Source organism: Myotis myotis, unplaced genomic scaffold (genome assembly GCF_014108235.1).
Source record: "Myotis myotis isolate mMyoMyo1 unplaced genomic scaffold, mMyoMyo1.p scaffold_m19_p_4, whole genome shotgun sequence".
Lineage (NCBI taxonomy): Eukaryota > Metazoa > Chordata > Mammalia > Chiroptera > Vespertilionidae > Myotis > Myotis myotis.
The window spans coordinates 105,957,360-105,979,735 of NW_023416346.1; the positions used below are offsets into that span (position 1 = coordinate 105,957,360).

The window sequence follows — 22,376 nt, forward strand, 5'->3', positions numbered from 1 at the left end:
GGACCCCCACCCCGCTGCATGAATTTCATGCACTGGGCCTCTAGTTATAAAATAAAATTCTCTCAATCACATATCATTGCTCTAAAATATAACCAGAGAATCTAAAGGACCATACAGCCTGCAATCACTTGCCATGAAAGGCTCTATCCTTAACATCAGAATCAGACCACAAATGAGCCTAATATTCTATAATCACACAGGCACCAGACATTCAATCACAAAAACCAAAAGTGTGGAAAGCAAGATGAGTATTATTATTCAATGAGGATCAATTAGCAGTTTTGTCGATACCCGAGGGAAAAAAAAATCAGTAAAGTGACAGATTGCCTTTGTCTTAATAATTCCCACTGCTCAATCAAGTAGCCCCAGAGAACATCATCACCTACTGTAAGACGGGTTTGGATTTAAGACCATGTTTATGTACCTAACAAGCAGTCTCAGAGAGAAATGTCTTTCATGTGTGGAGCTAGTCCTCATTTCAGCTGGGCTGAAATGACAGCCTTACTGCCCCAGGTCCTGACCATCCAATGAGAATGAAGGGATAAGTGATTTTATGCCTAATGCATACCGTCAATGAAGCGTGTGCATGAGCACATATACACACGCCTTTATGTAAACTCTTAGGTCACAGCAAGAATCTCTAGAAATAATCCTGTCTGGAGAAGAGAGAAGCATTATTCTTTCAACAAAAAGTTAGTAAGAACCTTCTAGGGGCCATCATGTGAATTGAAAGTTAAATATAATAGAGAAAAAAGTAAATATTTATTGATTGCCTATGAAAAGTACCATATTACAACCTTAAGTACATACATAATTAACCACAGTACATTTTACTAGCCACAGTTTATAAATAAGGAAATTCAAGGTCAATGTCTTTAAAGATGCTTGTATCAGATCATACAGCTAGCAAGTCACTATGTCCTGACTCTCAATGATTCAAAGGACTATGTCAATTTCATGACACTATCCTGCCATCTATCGTCAGGTACCGCCAGTCATGTGGGAGTCAGGTTCTGTTAATCAGAAACATAAATAGGCAGATGCATCTTTCCTGAATAATTGCCTATCAGTCTTTTACAGCTATCCTATTTAAGGACCTTCTGTTTTGAGCTTTCAAAAAATAGACATTGGGGGAGGGAGGTGAATCAGAGAATCCATTAATTATATAAGGTATATATTTTTTAAATAGTACCAACTTTCTTCGAAAAGTATAAGTTCATTTATATGACAGAAAGTATTTACCTGGAGCCTTGCCACGGTTAATTATTTTAACCTCTTTACTATACACTTTACTATTGGCAACCAAAGTGCCAAAATCAATATCTGGCTTCATTTCCAATTGACAGGCTGGAATCAACCTAGGAGAGGAAAGAGACCAGATAACGAATTTTAACAATTAATACTTTGTGGTTAAATCTACAGGGATACATATAAAGACACTCATGTCTTAACTTCTTAAAAGACCTTTCAGTTTCTTTCCAGGTCTACTGGTGGCACATTTTTCAGTAAAAGGAATTGTTAAATAAAGACATGAAAATAAGATGAGACACATTTTTTAAAAAGAAATCAGACTTTATGCATCTAAGTATGTAGTAAACCCTCCCAAGTACTCACCTTGAGAAGCTACTCACATGTTTTAATATTTTTTTTGCTTTTTTGGAACTCTGCTTTGGAATCTCCACCTAAGCCTATAAAATGCATTCTCTTGACCCTCCTCAAAAAGGGTGGAATGGACCTTAACAAAGTAAAATAGTTTGGGTGATGCCAAATCTGATTAAATAATAGAAGGTGTGATGATATATCATTTGAGGACGAAAACAAGGTCTAAGTAGAAAAAAGATTCAATTGATTTTTTCATGTGCACTTGATTTAAAGGGTGCATATCTGTAGTATACATGTAGTATACATATCTGTAGTATACATGTTCTAAAAATCCATTTAATCCTAACACATGTTTCATACATATATTTTATATTTGGATAATAATTTATAGTTTATAAAGCATTGTTAATTATATTATCCTGTTTCATACTAAAAAATTTCTGAAAGGTTAGTAAATATTATATGGCTCCTCTGTTACAGATAAAAAACCAAAGACTTAAAAAGCCTAAATAATTTATCTAAGGAATTATGAGGATACTAGAGGCCTGGTGCATGAAATTTGTGCACTCAGGGGGTCCCTCAGCTCGCTCTGCACCCTCTCGCAGTCCGGGAGCCCTCGGGGGATGTCTGACTGATGGCTTAGGCCCGTAAACCAGCCGTTGGACATCCTTAGCGCTGCCACGGAGGTAGGAGAGGCTCTCTCCACTGCTGCTGCGCTCACCAACTGTGAGCCTGGCTTCTGGCTGAGCAGTGCTCCCCCTGCGGGAGTGCAATGCCCACCAAGGGGCAGCTCCTGTGTTGAGCATCTGCCCCCTGGTGGCCAGTGCACATCATAGCAACCGGTCATTCCACTGTTTGGTCAATTTGCATATTAGCCTTTTATTATATAGGAAGGAGGATAATGTTGGTGAATTTAGCCTTGAATCCATTTTGCTAGGCTTTAAGTACAAACCTACCAATGCTAACAGCACCAATAAGTATAGTAACAACTGACCTTTAGAGACATGAATTAAGTAATTTGTTTCATATCCAATACAAACTCAAAATACATATATACACACAAAATACATAAATAAGAATACCTGAACAAAACATTCACATATACTGCCTTATGTACTGGTTCTCTAGTCCTTCTTGATGTGATGTGTTTATTTGTCTGTATATTATTGGATAAGTACAGACATTCCAGAGATCAGCCAAAACTGATCTATATATGCTACATCTTCTAAGTAACATCAATGTTCTTCTCATAAAGAAATTATGATTTTGTGACAGGAAAATAAACATAAATGGCTTACTGTACATAATTTCATTAATAAAAAGGTTAACTTATTACATAAACAGTATTAAGATGTGAAGCCAAACATTTTTTCAAACTTTCTCTAGTTGGATGAAAGAAATTGTCTTCAGAATATTTTCTTGCCTGGTCAGCATGGCTCAGTGGTTGAGCACTGACCTACGAACTAGGAGGTCATGGTTCAATTCCCAGTCAGGGCACATACCTGGGTTGTGGGCTCAATTCCCAGTGGGGGGCATGCAGAAGTCAGCCAATCAATGAGACTCTCTCATCATTGATGTTTCTATCTCTCTCCCTCTCCCTTCCTCTCTGAAATCAATAAAAATATATATATTTTTAAAAAGAATACTTTCTTAAGAATTCTCTCTCTCTCTCTCTCTCTCTCTCTCTCTCTCTCTCTCTCTCTCTCTCTCTCCCTCTCTCTTTCTCCCACACACACACGAAGTTTATCTTAGTAGTAAGGGCTTGGTAATACAGTAAGTATAACAGTTTCTCTGGTTTTCTATTGGTTTCTTTTCCATCTGATTAAGAATAGTATTCCCAATAACACTGAATCTTTTATGTTAACAGAGAGTAGTGGTTACAAAGGGCTGGGAGGTAGAGGAATTGGTAAGATATTAGTCAAAGGAACAAAATTGCAGTTAGATGATGATTAAGTTCTGGGTATATAATTCATAGCTTTATGATTATAGTTAACTACTGGCCCGGTGCACGAAATTCGTGCACATTAAAAGGGCATTAATTAGAGGACATATTTTAATATTGCTATTTTCCCTTTCTCTATAATAGAAGTGCCAGAGATGAAAGAAAATTAGTAAAATGTATATGAAAATCTCCCTCCTGTCAAGAGTCTGGGGCATGCCGCGGGACCCAGAGTCAAGTCCCCGCTCACCTGTGCATGCCTCAAAATCTCAGGAGACCCAGACCTGGCTGGTCCCACCCCCGTCAAGTCCCACAGGGCAGGGGGCACAGCCTCAGGTCCCCCGTCAAGCCTCACAGGGCAGGGGGCACAGCTTCAGGTCCGCCGTCAAGCCCTGCCGGGTGGGGGGGCACAGCCTCAGGTCCCCCATCAAGCCATGCCAGGTTGGGGGGGCACAGCCTCAGGTCCCCCGGCCCGGTGCCAGGGCAGGGTTGAGGCTTCAGGTGCACTCGCCCAGCCTCAGGTCCCCCGACCCAGCCTCAGGTCCCCCAGCCCTAGCATGAGGGTATGAGGACCATTTGCATATTAGCTCTTTATTATATAGGATAATGTTTTATATACATGAAAGTTACTAAGAGACTAGATCTTAAATGCTCTCATCACAAATGAAATAATTCTGTGATGTGATAGAAGTGTTAGCTAATGCCACAGTGGTAATCACATTGCAACATACAAATGTATTGAATTAACACAATGCATTCTATAAACTTATAGAATGTTATATATCAGTAAAATTTCAATTTTAAAAAGGAAAAATATTAATTTAAAGGTATCAAACTTTATTTATGTAGTTAAAATAAATTTAGATTAATATAATTCATAAAAATTTTAACATGTTTTTATGATTACAGTAAATCTATTTCTATACATATTTATATACATACTGCATACACATGTTCATATGTACATATACATATATACATGTGTAAATTGCATACAAATTTATACACACAGTTAATTGCTGGTGATCAGTATAAAACTGCTAAGCATAAAAATGTAATATATTAAGCCCTGGCTGGTATGGCTCTGTTGGTTGGAGTGTCATCTCATGCACCAAAAGGTTGCAGGTTCAATTCCCAATAAGGGCACATAGGAGAGGCAACCAATCAATGTTTCTCTCTCTCCTTTTCCCTTCTCTCTCTAAAAATAAAATAATGTAAAACATTATGGAAGGATGCAATTGGGAGAAATGGAATGGAAATACAAATTTGAAGAGAAAACATGCGGTAAAATTTTCAACAATTTACAAATTACTGCTGTTTCCAATTTTACTGGACACATCTGAAAGAGGCATGTAATTATTTTATAGAACATTTTTTATATACTTACATCTTTGCAAGTATTGAAACTCATAATGAAAAACCTTCGAAAAGTTTAAATATGCAAGAGGGACATAGTTTTTAGAAATACATGAAAAAAAAGGGGTTCAAAGTTACTGATTATATCATTTCTCTACTGGAGCACTTTGGAAACACCAGATAATACAAACATCTGATTTTCAGACCAGAACATTTTTCCATGTTCCTCCCCACTAAATAGGACTATAAACGCTAGAAATGGTGCAAAAGGCAAGCACAGGAGAATAGTGAAAGTTGGTGAGAAGGTAGAACTGGTTGGTTTGGGACTGAGGATTGGAGGAAAAACACAAAAATCCAAGTTAAAGCTCTGATATTGAAATGGTGAAAATTAAAAAGCACTGACAGCAACAAATGCCAGTGAAGATGCAGAAAAGTAGGTTACTCATATATTGCTCACTGAAATGTAAAATGATACAGCCATTCTGAAAAACAATTTGGAACTTACTTTTTAAACTAAACATGCAACTACCAAATGACCTAGCATATGAAAAATGAAAATTTATTTTCACACAAAACTTGTACATGAATGTTCATAGCAGTTTTATTTGTAATAGCCAAAAATTGGAATCAGCCCTGACACATTTCAACAGGTCAATGGTTAATCAGTGGTATACTAATACCATGCATTAGTATTCAAGAATAAAAAGGAGAACCAAGATGGCAGTGAAGGTAAATGCCAGTACTTACCAGTTCCTACAAACACATCAAAATTAGAAGTACTAAATTACAGAACAACCACCATTCAGAACTACCTGAAAGCTGACTGAATGGAAGTCCGACAACTAGAGAAATAAAGAAGAAAGCACATGGAGACTGGTAGGAGGGGCAGAATCGTGGAATGGGCTGGCCTGACATCAATGTGTGGTGTTTTTCTTTAATTGGGAGGACTATCTCAGCTGTGAAGGCCTCCTATGAGGAGCAAGGGGTCAAAGCCCCACACCAAACGCCCAGCCCAGGCTTCCAGAGATTGGGAGAGAAATCTCCATAACTTCAAGCTGTAAAAACCAGCAGGGATTACAGCTGAGTGATAAGGATGCTGCTGAAGAACCAGGCAGTTCCCCTTAAAGGGCCAGTGCACAAACTTACACAGAATTACTCCTCCTGAGATCCAGTGCTAGGGTAGCAATTTGGAGGTATCCAGAGACTTACAGGTAGGAACTGAATTGTCTGGCATCAGAGCAAGAACTTGGGAGTGACATTCTTCTAGACAGGCATGTTAGCAGAGGTCACTATTCCTATGCTGTGACCTCCCCCACCACAGAGCTGACTGGCAACCATACCTCAGTTTCAATCAGCCTGACTCACACTGTTCACTCCATCCTGGAGATTCCCTGAGACCCCCCACCCCATTCAATTTGTAACCCCACTCAAACTATTTGCAGCGCCTTTTCCATATGAACAGTCTATCCTGGCTCAGGCTTCAGACTTTCCTAAAATCTCTCAAACAAACAACAGCTCCTGTCACTGTGCCCCATAACTCTTAATAAGAGGCCCAAGCCCAGGCACTAGCAGCAGTCTGCCTTGCTTCACAGCTTGGCCTAGCCCAGTGGTCGGCAAACTGCGGCTCGTGAGCCACATGCAGCTCTTTGGCCCCTTAAGTATGGCTCTTCCACAAAATACCACGTGTGGGCACGCACGTACAGTGCAATTGAAACTTCGTGGCCCATGTGCAGTAGTCGGTTTTCAGCCTGGGCGAGTCTATTTTTAAGAAGTACTGTTGATATTTGGCTCTGTTGACTAATGAGTTTGCCAACCACTGGCCTAGCCAGAGCATTTCCAAGCCCGACACAAGTAGCAGCCATCAGCAGATCTCTCTGTAGCTCCTGTTGGGCAGTTGCTGACTTTGTACCTCTAGGGAGGCCCCAGAGCTGGTGCACCCAGTGGACAGCTTCAGACCATACCAGATTACAACTCTATATATCCATGAGCGACACACTCAAAGGGCAGACTCAGTGAGCACCAACGCCACACTGAAGCAACTCCTACTCATAGGGGTGTCTCCTTCACAGCAGCTCTTCCAATGTAACCACAGCTGGTCCTCACAGCCCATTGGCCTGAAGGTCAATTCCTCCCAGTGACACCAACAGTAATCAAGGCTCAACTACAACAATACTGTGCACACAGCCCACATAGGGGCATACATATAATGCCTAGCTCAGGTGACTGGGGAAGCTGAGCCATTGGGCCCTAAAGGACACCTATTACACAAGGGCACTCTACCAATTCCAGAAGACTTAGCAGCTCAAAGTGCTATGAATACATAAAACAAACAAAGGGAAGCAGCCAAAATGTGGACACAAAGAAACATGTCACAAATAAAAGAACAGAAGAAAACTCCAGAAGAAAAACTAAGTGAAATGAAAGCAAACAAACTACAGTGGGGCCTTGACTTACGAGTTTCCCAACTAACGAGTTTTTTGAGATACCAGCTGTCTCTCAGCCGATTTTTTGCATTGAGTTGATAGAGTAATTTGAGTTAACAAGCTCCTTAACGAGCTCGGTCTCAGAACGAATTAAACTCGTAAGTCAAGGCCCCACTGTACTAGACACAGAGTTCAAAACTATTGTTGAACTGGTAGGAGACTGGCTTCGGAGACTCTTCATGGAGACACACTTCAGGGACTCACTCAAAGGAGCAGGCCCCAGGTTATTTTAAGACACATGCTTTCATTATTGCTGGTGTCCCTCAGCCTTGCCCTACCTCATCAAAATGCTTGTTAAAGATACAGATACCTAGAACCAAGATGGTGGCGTAGGGAGTAGACCTATGCGTGCTGCCTCCCACAACATCATTGAAACTACCAACTATAAGAAAAACAACCACCATTCAGAACCATGGGGAAGTTGGCCCAGTGGAAGTTCTACAACTAGAAGGAAAGAAAGAAGCGCAGTGAGACTGAGTAGGAGCTACAGAAGCGCCAAAAACAGAGGTATACAGTCACGTGCCAGGCGGGCTGCAACTGGATGCACGGTTTTTTTCAATCGGAAGGGGTTACGAACTCTCGAATCCTCTGGGCTTGCTCGGGGCGGGTCTCTGAGTCCCCAGACCGCACGGGGAGAGGCAGCACGGCCTTACAGCAGTCGGAAAGCGAGAGAGGCTCTGGCGCACAGCTGCTCACCGGCACTGGGGGGATGCCAAGTCCCATAGTCCCGGAGAGGCGAGGAGCTGTGGAGACGCCGCCATTGCTATTTGCTCCGCCCTGGTGGTTCCCTGAGACCCCACCCTACTCAATTTACATGCCCATCCAGGCTGTGCCAGAGGCACAAGAGGAAAGCCTGTGCTTTAACAAACTCTCAAATCCACTGAGCTGGTTCGGGCGGGATCATGAGGCCCCAGGCCCCACGGGGAGAGGCGACACGGCCTTGCAGCAGTCGGAAAGCGAGGGAGGCTCTGGCGCGCAGCTGCTCGCCGGCACTGGCAGACGCGAAGTCCCGGAGTCCCGGAGAGGTGAGGCGCTGTGGAGACGCCATTGCTATTTGCTCCACCCTGGTGGCTCCCTGAGACCCAGCCCTAATCAATTTACATCCCCATCCAAGCTGTGCCAGGGGCACAAAAAGACCCAACTGCGCTTTTGCAGCCTAACCCAACAAATTGCAGACTTCAACTCCTCGCACCCATGGGAGACACACTCAAGAAGCAGACGGAGGAGAACCAAGATGGCGGTGTAAGGAACAGACCTGTGCGTGCTGCCTCCCACAACAACATCCAAACTACCAACTATAGGACAAACAGCTATTATACGGAACCATGGGAAAGCTGGCCCAGTGGAAGCTCTACAACTGGAAGGAAAGAAAGAAGAGCATTGAGACTGAGTAGGATGTGCAGAGGCACCAAGTACAGAGCCCAACTCAGCAGGCTGCAGATTTCGGCTCCTCGCATCCGGGAGGGACACGCTAGGGGGGCGGAGTCGGGTTCAGAGGAGGCCGGGGCCGGGCCTGGCTGGGCCGGCTATGTGGAACCGCCGTACCAGCAGGTGCACAAGCATGTCCACCAGTTCCAATCTTGCGTGGGACGCTGGAGGACGGCAGACAGGCAGTCTGTGCACTTGGTGGAGGGTGAAGTCAAAGCAGGCGTGTCGGATGTTCAGCCACCAGGAATGCCTGGAGATTTTCTCTGGCAGGGAGCTGCCTGGCAGGGGACAGTGTGCCGAACTTCATGTTGCCCCAGTGAGGCCGGGATGGCCCTGGTGAGGTCGGGACAGCCCCGGTGAGGTTGAGACAGATAATGGGAACCAGTATAGACTGATTAACTGGGGTAGATGCAGAGGCAGAGTAGCATTGAACAGACTGTCAAACTACAGTGGGAAGCCTGGGGAGGGTTTGGGGGGGTGGGTTAAGAGATCAACCGAAGGACTTATATGCATGTATATAAGAATAACCAATGGACACAAGACACTAGGGGGTAGGGGAGGCCAGGGGAATGTCAAGGGGGGGGGGGGAGGAGACATATGTAATACTCTTTGTAATACTTCAAGAAATAAAAATTATTTATATATATAAAAAAAGATACAGATCCCAGGATCCACAAAAAAAAGAAAAAAAAAATGATTGTTATAAGAATGCTCATGGATTTTAATGAGAACTTCAAGGGATTTAATGAGACTTTCAAGGATATCAGTGATAATTTCAAAGACATGAAAAAGGACAAGTCAGAAATTAAGCATACACTAAAATAAATAATAATTTACAGGGATTTGACATTAGAGTAGAAGATTCTGAGAATCAAATAAACAATTTGGAATAAAAGAAATCAAAAAACACCCAATCAGAAGAAAAAAGAATACAAATACTAGTATATGAAGATAATATAAGGAAACTGGGACAAATTCAAGCATACCAACATTCAAATTACGGAGGTGCCAGAAAGAGAAGAGAGACAGGACATTGAAAACATATTTTAAGAAATAATAACAGAAAACTTCCCCTCCCTGGTGAAAGAAACAGACTTAAAAGTCCAGGAAGTGCAGAGAGTCCCAAACAAGAGGAACCAAAGGAGACCCACACCAAGTCACATCATAATGAAAATGCCAAGGGTTAAAGACAAAGGGAGAATCCTAAAAGCAGCAAGGGTAGGGCAGTTAGTTACCTACAAGGGAGCACCTATACAACTGTCAGCTGATTTCTCAACAGAAATTTTGTAGGCCAGAAAGGAGTGGCAAAAAATGTTCAAAGTGATGAAATAGCAAGGACCTACAACCAAGAGTACTCTACCCAGCACAGCTATCATTTAGATTTGAAGGTCAGATAAAGAGCTTTCCAGACAAGAGAAAGCTATAGAGGCTCATCACCACCAAACCAGTATGATCTGAAATGTTAAAGGGAATTCTTTAGAAGAGGAAGAGGAAGAGGGAAGAGAAGAAGAAGAAGAGATAAAAAATATGAACAAAATGGCAATAAACACATATATCTCAACAATTGAATCTAAAAATCAAAACATATGAACAAGGAATCTAATGAAAAATATAAACTGATTAATAAAATAGAACCAGAGGTATGGAAACATGAAACAGACTAATGAACCTCAGAGGGAAGAGTGGAAGGGGTGTGGGAAGATATTAACCAAATAACTTATCCTATCTAATAAAGAGGGAATATGTTAATTGACCCTTAGGCCATCGCAAAGATGGCAGTGCCCACAGCCAATAAGGAGGGAATATGCTAATTGACTGCCACACCCTCAAAGATGGCTGCGCCCACAGCCACAAGATGGCTGACAGGTGAGGGCAGTTGTGGGCAATCAGGCCAGCAGGGGAGGACAGTTAGGGGTGACCAGGCCTGCAGAGGGGCAACCAGGCCGGCAGGGGAACAGTTAGGCATTGATCAGGCTGGCAGGGGAGTGGTTAGGGGGTGATCAGGCTGGCAGGCAGAAGCGGTTAGGGGCAATCAGGCAGGCAGGCAGGCAAGCGGTTGGGAGCCAGCAGTCCTGGATTGTGAAAGGGATGTCCAACTGCCAGTTTAGGCCCGATCCCACATGGATCGGGCCTAAACTGGCAGTCAGACATCCCCCATGGGGTCGCAGATTGGAGAGGGTGCAGGCTGGGCTGAGGGACACCCCCCCCCAATGCACGAATTTCATACCCCGGGCCTCTAGTATGTATATATGTATATATTCATCACCTATGGACACAGACCAAAGGTGAAGGCCTGGGGCAGGGCAGTAACCAGGTGAGGGGATCAATGGAAAGTAAAAAGGGGGATATCTGTAATACTCTCAACAATAAAGATTTTTAAAAAGAATAAACAGAGGCAAGCTACTGATATATTCAACAACTTGGTTATATCTCCTGGGAATTTTGCTGTGAAAAAAAGTCAATCCAAAAAAGTTATACAACATAATTGAGATGAAAAAAATTTTAGAAATGGAAGACAGATTAGACAATTCCAGTTGAGGGATGGTGCTTGTGAGTTAGAGGGAGTTGGTTGTAATTATAAAAAGTAACAGGAGGAGGCCCTAGCCAGTTTTGCTCAGTGGTTAGAGTGTTGGCCTGACCTATGAAGGGTCTTGGGTTTGATTAGCAGTCAAGGGCACAGACCTGGGTTGCAGGTTCAATCCCTGGCTGCAGTCAGGGCATGTGGAGGAGGCAACCAATTGATGGGTCTCTTTCACATAGATGTCTCTCTTTCTCTCTCTCCCCTCCTACCTCCCTTCCACTCTCTAAAAATCAATGGAAAAAAATATCTTTGGGTGAGGATCAACAATTTTTTTAAGTAAAAGGAGATATCCTTGTGGTATTGGAACTACTCAGTATCATATATATATATATATATATATATATATATATACATATATATATATACATATAGGATATATATATATATATATATATCCTATCTAATAAAAGACAAACATGGTAATTAGCTATAACCTCACTACCCTTCCCATTGGCTAATCAGGGCGATATGCAAATTAACTGCAAACCAAGATGGCAGCCAGCAGCCAGGCAACTGATGCGAACAGGAGGCTTGCTTGCTCCAGTGACGGAGGAAGCCAAGGTTCCCCGCCTGCCACTGCTGGGCTCTGAGCTGCACTCTAAGAAACATTGTTGCAAATATAGAAGCTAAACAAAACCCAGAAACCTGCTTTCAGACGGCCAGGATCTCAGAGCAGGAGTCGCAACAAAGTTTCAAATACAGAAGGTAAACAAAGACCAGAAACCTGCTTTCAGCAGCCGAGGTCTCATAGCTAAAGCCAGCTCTCAGCTTCAGTGACAGCCATAGATGGTAAATAAATCCCAGAATTAAAAAAAAAGGAAAAAAGGAGAGGTTGGGAGCTTCAGTCACCCGCCAGCCTGAAAACGGTCCTCAGCCCCTCACCCAGACTGGCCAGGCACCCCAGTGGGGACCCCCACCCTGAAGGGGGTGTGACCAGCTGCAAACAGCCATCATCCCCTCACCCAGACTGGCCAGGCACCCCAGTGGGGACCCCCACCCTGAAGGGGGTGTGACCAGCTGCAAACAGCCATCATCCCCTCATCCAGGCTGGCCAGGCACCCAATCAGGACCCCCACCCTGATCCAGGACACCCTTCAGGGCAAACCACCCAGCCCCCACCCATGCACCAGGCCTCTATCCTATATAGTAAAAGGGTAATATGCCTCCCAGCACCGGGATCAGTGGAGCAGCGAGGCCTCTTAGCTCCAGATCAGCTGAGCAGTGAGGCCTCCCAGCACCAGGACCAGTGGAGCCGCGAGGCCTCCCGGCCTGGGATCAGCAGATCCAGAAAGCCTCCAGAATCTGGGATCAGCAGAGCCCCTAGGCCTCCTGGCACTGGGATCAGCAGAGCCGCGAGGCCTCCTAGCACTAGGATCAGCGGAGCCACGAGACCTCCTGGCCCCTGGAGCAGCGTGACAGGGGGCAGCGCCCAAACCCCCTGATCACCCTGTGGCTCTGTGTGTGACAGGGGGCGGGGCCACAACCTCCCTATCTGCCCTGCTCTGTTCGTGAAAGGGGAAGGCGCCCCAACCCCCTGATCGGCCCTGCTCTGTGCCTGATAGGGGGGAGCTCCCCAACCCCCTGATCGGCCCTGCTCTGTGCCTGATAGGGGGGAGCTCCCCAAACCCCTGATCGGCCCTGCTCTGTGTGTGACAGAGTGCGGTGCCCCAACCCCCTCCATGGGCCCTGCTCTGTGTGTGACGGGGTGGAGCCGCAACCTTCCCATTGGCCCTGCCCTGAGTGTGACAAGGGGGAGTGCCCCAACCCCCTGATCGACCCTGCTCTGTGGGTGACAGGGGGCGGCGCCCCAACCTCCCCATTGACCCTGCTTTGAGTGTGACAGAGGGCAGCGCCCCAACCCCCCAATCGGCCCTACCCTGAGCATGACTGAGGGTGGCATCACAACCTCCTGATCGGCCCTGCTCTGTGCGTGACAGGGGGGAGCTCCCCAACCCCCGATTGGCCCTACTCTGTGCGTGACAGGTGGGAGCTCCCCAACCCCCTGACTGGCCCTGCTCTGTGTGTAACAGGGGGGAGCTCCCCAACCCCCTGATCGGCCCTGCTCTGTGTGTGACAGGGTACGGAGTCCCAATCCCCCTGATGGGCCCTGCTCTGTTCGTGACAGGGGGCAGCACCCCAACCCCCTGATCGGCCGGCTGTGTATGTGACAGGGATGGCACCACAACCCCCTGATCCACCCTGCTCTGTGCGTGACAAGGTGGCACCGCAACCTCCCCATCGACCCTGCCTTGAGTGTGACAGGGGCGGCGCCCCAACCACCCAATCGGCCCTACCCTGAGCATGACTGAAGGTGGCATCGCAACCTCCTGATCCGCCCTGCTCTGTGCATGACAGGGGGCGGCGCCCCAACTCCCCAATCAGCCCTGCTCTGAGCCCGACCAGGAGCTGCAGGGCAGGCACCTAGGGATTGGGACAGCCCTCTGCCACCCAAGAGCAAGCCTAAGCCAGCAGGTCGTTATCTCCCGAGGGGTCCCAGACTGTGAGAGGGCACAAGTGGGGCTGAGGGACACCCCCCTCCCCCCGGCCAGTGTACAAATTTTTGTGCACCGGGCCTCTAGTATATATATATATATTATTGATTTTTTACAGAGAGCAAGGGGAGGGATAGAGAGTCCGAAGCATCGATAAGAGAGAAACATCAATCAGCCACCTCCTGCACACCCCCTACTGGGGATGTGCCTGCAACCAAGGTACATGCCCTTGACCGGAATTGAACCTGGGACCCCTCAGTCTGCAGGCTGATGCTCCATCCACTGAGCCAAACCAGTCAGGGCGGAACTACTCAGTATCTTGAATGTGGTACTAGATATCAAATCCTACACAGTTAAGAAAAAATTGTATAGAATTTAAAAGCTTATACATACACACACACATACACACACAGGAGTTTAAGTCAAGCTGTGGCAATCTGAATACAGTAGGTAGATTGTTCGATGTAAATTTTCTAGTTCTATTATCTTATTGTTTTTGCAAAATGTTACCATTGAGGGAAATGCACAATTATTTCTTATAATTGCATATTTATCCTCAATCAACTGCATTTGTAAAAAAAAAAAAAAAAAGAAAGAAAGAAATATAGCAGCAAGCTCGCCTACTACTTCTCCCTTCAGCACTGTTCATCACACTTTAAGGGGGCAGCACTGTCCTTATATTGCAACTCTGGTGAGCAGTTGGCCTCTGATGAGAGAGGGCATGCTATGGGAATAAGACAAAATCCATTTTCAAAGGCAGAAGTATCTTCAACACTTCTCTCCATATACAGCACAAGCAAGCAAATCTGAATGCTAGTCATAGGTATGTCAATATGCAGAATGGACCCAAAATGGCCCTACTTAAAATAAAATACAAAATGTAACTTAAATATTTGTAATAGGTTAATAGGTTGTCTATTTTCTAATGTGTATCGACTGTTTGATTCCTATGCAGAATGGGATGATATACAAAATCAGAAATTCTCAACAACGCAGAGAACCAAAATAATTGCAGATCTAAATTTGGTTTAGAAAAATACAAAAACACAAGGAAAAAAATAAAATGGCATATTCTAATACCAACATCATATTAATATTTCAATATTAATTCTGCAGCTGGTAGACAAATATAGCTTTCTTTTTTCTTCTTCTTTTTTTATATATTTTTATTGATTTCAGAGAGGAAAGGAGAGGGAGAGAGAGATAGGAACATCAATGGTAAGAGAGAATCAGTGATCGACTGCCTCCTACACGCCCCCAACTGGGGAGCGAGCCCACAACCCAGCATATGCCCTGGCCAGGAATTGAACCTAAGACCTCCTGGTTCATAGGTCAATGCTCAACCAGTGTGTACAACTGCCAGGCTAGAGCTTTCTTTACTAAATCTTTCTGTCTATAGGTACCAAAAAAATATAGGGGAAATAAAATAGGATGTGAGATCAAGAAAAAAAGAATACATGCAATTGTTAAATGTTTTTAAGTTATCTTAATAAAAATATAGCAGCAAACTAGTCATTTGTTTTAAATCACAATTTGCTAAACATTTGTCCAGTAAGTTCAGCGGTAAGGAAACTATAAATACAACAAGCCCTTTTAGCCAGGGAATGTAATGAATATTACTTTAACCCTAATTTTTATTTGAAGAGTGTTCAAAATGTCAGTATGAAATGTGAAGCATACATACCCAATAAGAGGGACCTCTATTGCTTTGTTTCCTACTGCAATAAATAGTTGGTCAGAAATATCTTCATTTTTATTAGGATGATATTCCACCACAGCTGTCATCTGAAGTCCAGAAGCAATTTCTTTATCCATACTTGGCAAAACCAGTTTGAACTTCAATGGGAAAAAAATCAAATTACATGTCTTAACTCCTAATAAGGAATAATGTGAGCAACTATAGTTAGGTATATACATTATTTCAAGAGCTATATCAAGACACTAGAGGCCCAGTGCACGACTGCACTGGGGGGTTGAGGGGGATCCCTCAGCCCAGCTTCTGGCTGAGCAGCGCTCCCCCTATAGGAGCACACTGACCACCAGGGGGCAGCTCCTGCATTGAGCGTTTGCCTCCTGGTGGTCAGTGCACTTCATAGCGACTGGTCATTCTGCCGTTCAGTCAATTTGCATTTTAGGGTTTTATTATATAGGACTAGTGGCCCAGTGCACAACATTTTTGCACAGGGGGTGGGGGGAGGTGATCCCACAGGGATCGGGCCTAAACCAGCAGTCGGACAACCCTCTCACAATCTGCTACTGCTGGCTCCTAACCACTCACCTGCCTGCCTGCCTGATCACCCCTAACCTCTCTGCCTGCTTGCCTGATTGCACCTAACTGTCTCTGCCTGCCTGATCGCCCCTAACTTCCCTCCCCTGACGGCCTGATCTCACCTCCAACTGCGCTTCCCTGCAGGCCTGATCTTGCCCCCAGTGGCCCTAACCTGCCGGCCTGATCTCCCCCTCAACTGCCCTCTCTGCCTCGGCCCCCACCAGCATGGCTTTGTCCTGAAGAAGTCCTACATCCAGAAGATGGCCTGTCGACCCAGTCTAATTAGCATATCACCCTTTTATTAGTATAGACTAGAGGCCCGGTGCACAAAATTCATGCACTCGGGGGGTGGTTCCCTCAGCCTGGCCTGCGCCCTCTTGCAGTTTGAGAGCCCTCAGAGGAAGTCTGACTGATGGCTTAGGCCCACTCCCCTAAGCCGGCAGTCGGACATCCTTAGTGCTGCCGCAGAGGCAGGAGAGGTTCCTGCCACCACCACTGCGCTTGCCAGTCGTAAGCCTAGCTTCTGGCTGAGTGGTGCTCCCCCTGTGGGAGCACACTGACCACCAGGGGGCAGCTCCTGCATTGAGTGGAATCGGGCTGAAACCAGCTCTCTGACATCCCCTGAGGGGTCCCAGATTGCGAGAGGTCACAGGCCAGGCCAAGGGACCCCACTGGTGCATGATTGGAGCTGAGGAGGGATGTGAGAGGTGGGCCAGCCAGGGAGAGATTGTGGGAGGGCTCCAGGGCATGTCCAGCCAATCTCACTCAGTCCTGATTGGCCAGACCCCAGCAGCAAGCTAACCTACTGGTTGGAGCATCTGCCCCCTGGTGGTCAGTGCATATCATAGCAACTTGTAGGCTGGTCAACTGTCTGCCCCCTAGTGATCAGTGCATGTCATAGCGAGCAGTTGAGCGGCCTTAGCATATTATGCTTTGATTGGTTGAACAGACGACCGGATGACTGGACACATAGCTTTTATTATATAGGATAGATTATATAGGATAGGATTGCTTAAACTGGGGGAGGAGTCTTTTTCAGCAGAAGGAGATGCTCTTGGCAGACAAAAATATATAATCCCTATATCTGGACTGATAACCAGCCATAGGCACTATACTGCCAAACCGGTCATTAAAAAATTGAACCACTTTCTTACACCCTACACCAGTGGTCCTCAACCTTCCTAATTCTGTGACCCTTTAATACAGTTCATCATGGTGTGGTGACCCCCAATTTCATTGTTACAAATTGAACATAATTAAAGCATAGTGATTAATCACAAAAACAATATGTAATTATATATGTGTTTTCCAATGGTCTTAGGCAACCCCTGTGAAAGGGTCGTTCGACCCCCAAAGGGGTCATGACCCACAGGTTGAGAACCGCTGCCTTACACCAAACAGCTGTTGCCCTTAAAACCCCTCCTCAGCTCTCACCTTATGTTCTGCCTTCGCAGTTCACCCAGATAAGGTTCTGACTGGTCAGTTTCTATGCCAGTCTGCATCAAAAGCTCTGCCTCCTAGGCAGCCATTGGCTCCTCCCAGTTCACCAGATTTGGTTCTGATTGGTCAGTTTCTATGCCAGTGTCAAAAGCTCCGCCTTCTAGGCAGCCATTGGCTCCTTGCACTTCACCCAGATTTGGTTTTGATTGGTCAGTTTCTATGCCAGTCAGCATCTCCAGGCCTATCTCTGGGCCTGATCAGAGAGGCAGGGCTGATCAGCAGCCCCCGCAGAGGCCCAGAGAGAAACAGAGGTGCGGCTGCTGGCGAAGCCCAGTGAGAAAGAGAGAGGCAACGGCTAATCAACAGCTGCCACGGAGGCTTCGGATCAGACCCTGTCTCTCTCTGGGCCTGATCTGCAGCCCCCTCTCGGCAGTCAGTGCTGGGTCGCTGCTCCCCCAGCAGCGGCAGTCAGTAGTGGTTCGCCCCGGCAACCCAGTACTGACTGCAGGATTGACGTCTGGTTGGTCAAGCCTTCGGTTGTTACAGACCCTTAGTTTTTATATGTTAGGGTAGGTAATATTGCTTCCGTAAAGGAAAAGACTTACTGACTATATTTATACCTTTCAGATTCTAGATCAGTGATTCTCAACCTTCTGTTCCTTTAAATACAATTCATCATGTTGTGACCCAACCATAAAATTATTTTCGTTGCTACTTCATCACTGTAATGTTGCTACTGTTATGAATCATAATGTAAATATCTGATATTCAGGATGGTCTTAGGCGACCCCTGTGAAAGGGTCGTTTGACCACCAAAGGGGTCGCGACCCACAGGTTGAGAACTGCTGTTCTAGATCCTTCCAATATGCTTTTAACAGTTTGATCACTGAAACTGGCAATGCAGTTAATTGATAAATATGTAAATGCTGAGAGGTACTTAAATATAGAAAAATAGGAAAAGCAATCTAATAAAAATGTCACTCAATCATGTATGCATATATAACACATACATGTATACATATATACACATGCATACATATATACATTCACACATACATATAGAATCTTATATACTAGTACTTTCCACATGGGAACTCCAACTTCATAATTTGGAGGAAATGTAAAAAAGAAATATGCCAAAGGAGAAAAAAACACTTTTGTCCTTTTTAAATATTTACTAGACTCCATTAAAAAAAAAATAAGGGACAAAGAGAACTGCTATCTGTTGAGCACTTACAATAGATCAAGCATTCTACATTTCAATGCACTTCTACAGTCCTATAAGGCTGATATTATGGGTCCCAGCATATGGATGAGGGAACTGGAACCTGTAGAGTGAAATGACTGTCTAAAGTCACTCAGGCAGTGAGGATTCAAAACACACATCTATCTGCCTCTAAAACTTAAGCTCTTTCCCCACAACTAGACAGAGTCCCTCTAATGAATGCATAATCTCTTTAAGGAAGCAGACTAAATGCCCTTTGCAAGTTAAATAATGTAAGCCAGGGACTAATTAAGTATCATATGAGTGATGCAGATTTCATAAGTATCATAAAAATCCTCAAGAGAACATGATTACTGTGGGCTAGGAATAAGTGCAGTTGGCCTAGGCTATATAAGTAAATGGTATATAGCACTTTATATGGCACATAGTAGGTACTCACTACATAGACAATGCACAATCATGAGCCCGGGTAGAAAACAAGTACCACCATGTGTTAGAACCATTTTCTAATCCTATATAATAATAGACAAAGATTGAAATGAACCGTACCTCTGCTATGCCTCCCATTGGCTAATCAGCGATATATGCAAATTAACCGCCAACAAAGATGGCGGCTAATTTGCATACTGCCGACAGATCCCGCTGTGCCACCCAAGGCGAGATCCTGGCCTGTGGTGTCTTGGGCAGGGTGGCCGGGGCGAGCAGGGCGATCGGGGTGAGCAGCAGCATGATCCGAGCTGCTGTCCGCCCCAGCGTGGGATCCGGGCCTGCAGTGTCTTGGGCGGGGTGGGTGGGGCGGGTGGGGCGAGCCACAGGTGATCCGTGAGAGGGCACAGGTTGGGCTGAGGGACCCCTCTTCCCTGCCAGTGCACAAATTTTTGTGCACAGGCCTTCTAGTGATGATAATAATGGTGATAACAATGCTCTCTACATAGAAGCTTATTTTTCTTTTAACCTCCAAGATAGTGAAAGCATTTTTTGCTAATCTACCTCTTCCTCATTTCCAATTATACCTATGAAGGATCTGGAATGCACATCATAGTCCTGCAACAAAGATAAATTCACAGTGTAATGGGCTCATAGCTTTGGCCTCTAACTAGGTAAGCCTTTCTGACCATTCTGCTGTTAATGACAAGACCTGTGGTCTAAATAGTTTTCTTTTTAATTATAAATACAAACCAGAAAAAAATAAACGATGTCATTGTTCTATCTGCATAAAAACCAGGAGACATCCATAATACAGTGGGGCCTTGACTTACGAGTGTCCTGACTAACGAGTTTTTTGAGATACCAGCTGTCTCTCGACTGATATTTTGCATTGAGTTAACAGAGTAATTTGAGTTAACGAGCTCCTTAATGAGCTCCTTAACGAGCTTGGTCTCAGAACGAATTAAACTCGTAAGTCAAGGCCCCACCGTATAGTGTTCGCCCACATCTGGGATTACTGCCAGCTTGAGGTTTAAAAGAAAGTATTTTCAGATATACATTCAATTGTTCAATAAATATGTAATAAGAAGTGAAATAATTAATAAGGTAGTGAAATAATAAACTTTCCCCCTAATTATATAGTATTGGGAGGAATCAGGTTCTTTTTTATTTAATGAGCAACTAGTAGTCGCTTGTGATGTCCTATTACAAAATAAACAGATTACTACTATTAAAACATGCAAAATGCAAAAATGAAGAATGCGTGATTTCATTTATATGAAACTCAAGAATAGGCAAAACTAATCTATGGTGTTAGAAATCAGTACAGTGGGGCCATGACTTACGAGTTTAATTCGTTCCGAGACTGAGCTCGTTAAGGAGCTCATTAAGGAGCTTGTTAACTCAAATTACTCTGTCAACTCAATGCAAAAGATCGGGTAGAGACAGCTTGTATCTCAAAAAACTCATTAGTGGGGACACTCCTAAGTCAAGGCCCCACTGTATAGTGGTCATCTCCATGGGGTGATTACTCCAGGTACTGTAGGAAACCATCTATTGTACTAGAAACATTTTATGATTTGATCCAAGTGGGAGCTACATGGGCATATACATATATATAAATTCATCAGGACTTACTTTCAAGATTTGGGCACTTTAGTGTAGATAAATGGTACATCAATGTTTTAAAAGTGTAAAAGGTAGACCATGAAAGTCCTGCTTCTCATTGCCCTCCTAATCACTGTGGTACATTTTTCTATGTATATGCAAACAAATACATGTAAGTTTAACAACAAAATCAGATACCTTTCCATTTCTGTACATATAAGTCCAGCTGAATTCAATACTATTAACCATTAGGAATATCCCGTGAAAAAATCAGTTATCACTTACATATCAAAAATTCTTATTCACCTTTCCTATATCAAAAGTATCCCTGATAATGGGTGATCATAGTAAACTAATAACCATCCATTCATCCTCATGCTCTAAAATAACAGTGAGATAGAGAAGAAATTCGGTCAACTTTTATGTTAAAAGATGGGGACAGCCTCTCAGAACATTTATTTTTGCTAATGATTAGACCTTTATTGATACCCTGTGAGTTTCTAAGTCCTCTGAGGGCAGGGCTATGTCCATCTTGCATTCCACACACCTACTGTCTATTTTATAGTAGGTGCTCAACAAATATTTCTTAAAATGTGAATAATAAACCTTCCCACTATCCTATAATATTTGGAGTAGTCAGGCACTTTATGGTTCAAAGGTTTGTCGTCATAATTCTACAGTATTATGAGGCATAGATTCTGGGCTAAGCCGCGACAGACATGGAACCCTCTTCCCTTCTTTCCAAGTCCAGAATGAAGAAATTGGTTCTACATCAAACTTCCCCATTCTGGGTCCCAACCCTCAGTACATGGATAAACAAACAAACAAAGGCGAGCGCACATACATAGAGAAACCTAAATCACCGCTCCCTAGGAAGCCCAATCCTCCTCCCTATCCCTATAGGAGCCAGGTGCCTACTCACTTCCCAGGACAAAGCAGGTGCCCAAGTGAGGAGGCAGTCTCAGTCCAGTCCTCCCAAGGTCCTGTTCAGAGCACTCCTGGGTGTGTTACCTGTGGCTTGGCTGGCTCCAGAAACCGGATCTTCTGGTTGCTGCGGCCCACATTGTGGACAGTAATTGATTGGCGGTACACCTTCCCCGCCATCGTGTCCTGAAACTTCACCTCCCCCGGAGTCACCCGCAGTTGCAACTCCTTCGGAGTCTCCACTTCTCGAGGGATCAGAGAGCCCCTTGGCGTGTGCATGTCTGCCCTCTAAGTAACCCGCCAACAGTTATGGACTTGATCCGCCTAGTACTAGTGTCTACGCCATCGCTAGGCAACCGTCGGAAGTCTCGCGCGCCTGAAACACAGTGTCGCCCTAGCTGCGCGAGATTTGGCAATTCAAATGAAGAAAGCAGGCATCTGGCCAGAGAACCCCGGGATCAGAGGTGTCACCAGAATAGCTGGAAAACATGCCACAGAAGCCCAAATCCCAGAGACATTTCACTTTGCCATGGCCTGGCAGAATTTTAAGATGGCGTTGGCGAAGGGCATTTTCCCTGGACCCTTCTCAAGACTAAGCCTAAA

The 22,376-nt window shown here is 44.7% G+C and overlaps 1 protein-coding gene across 1 annotated transcript in view; it reads right to left on the reverse strand.

Moving 5' to 3' along the window:
- CFAP47 (cilia and flagella associated protein 47) overlaps positions 1-22,052 on the reverse strand; it is a 469,227-nt gene extending 447,175 nt beyond the window's left edge. Inside the window, 3 exon segments of the mRNA XM_036304204.1 lie at positions 1,243-1,358; positions 15,566-15,717; positions 21,861-22,052. Of these exon segments, the coding sequence (XP_036160097.1) occupies positions 1,243-1,358; positions 15,566-15,717; positions 21,861-22,052 (460 nt within the window).
- Between the last annotated feature and the right edge of the window lie 324 nt (positions 22,053-22,376).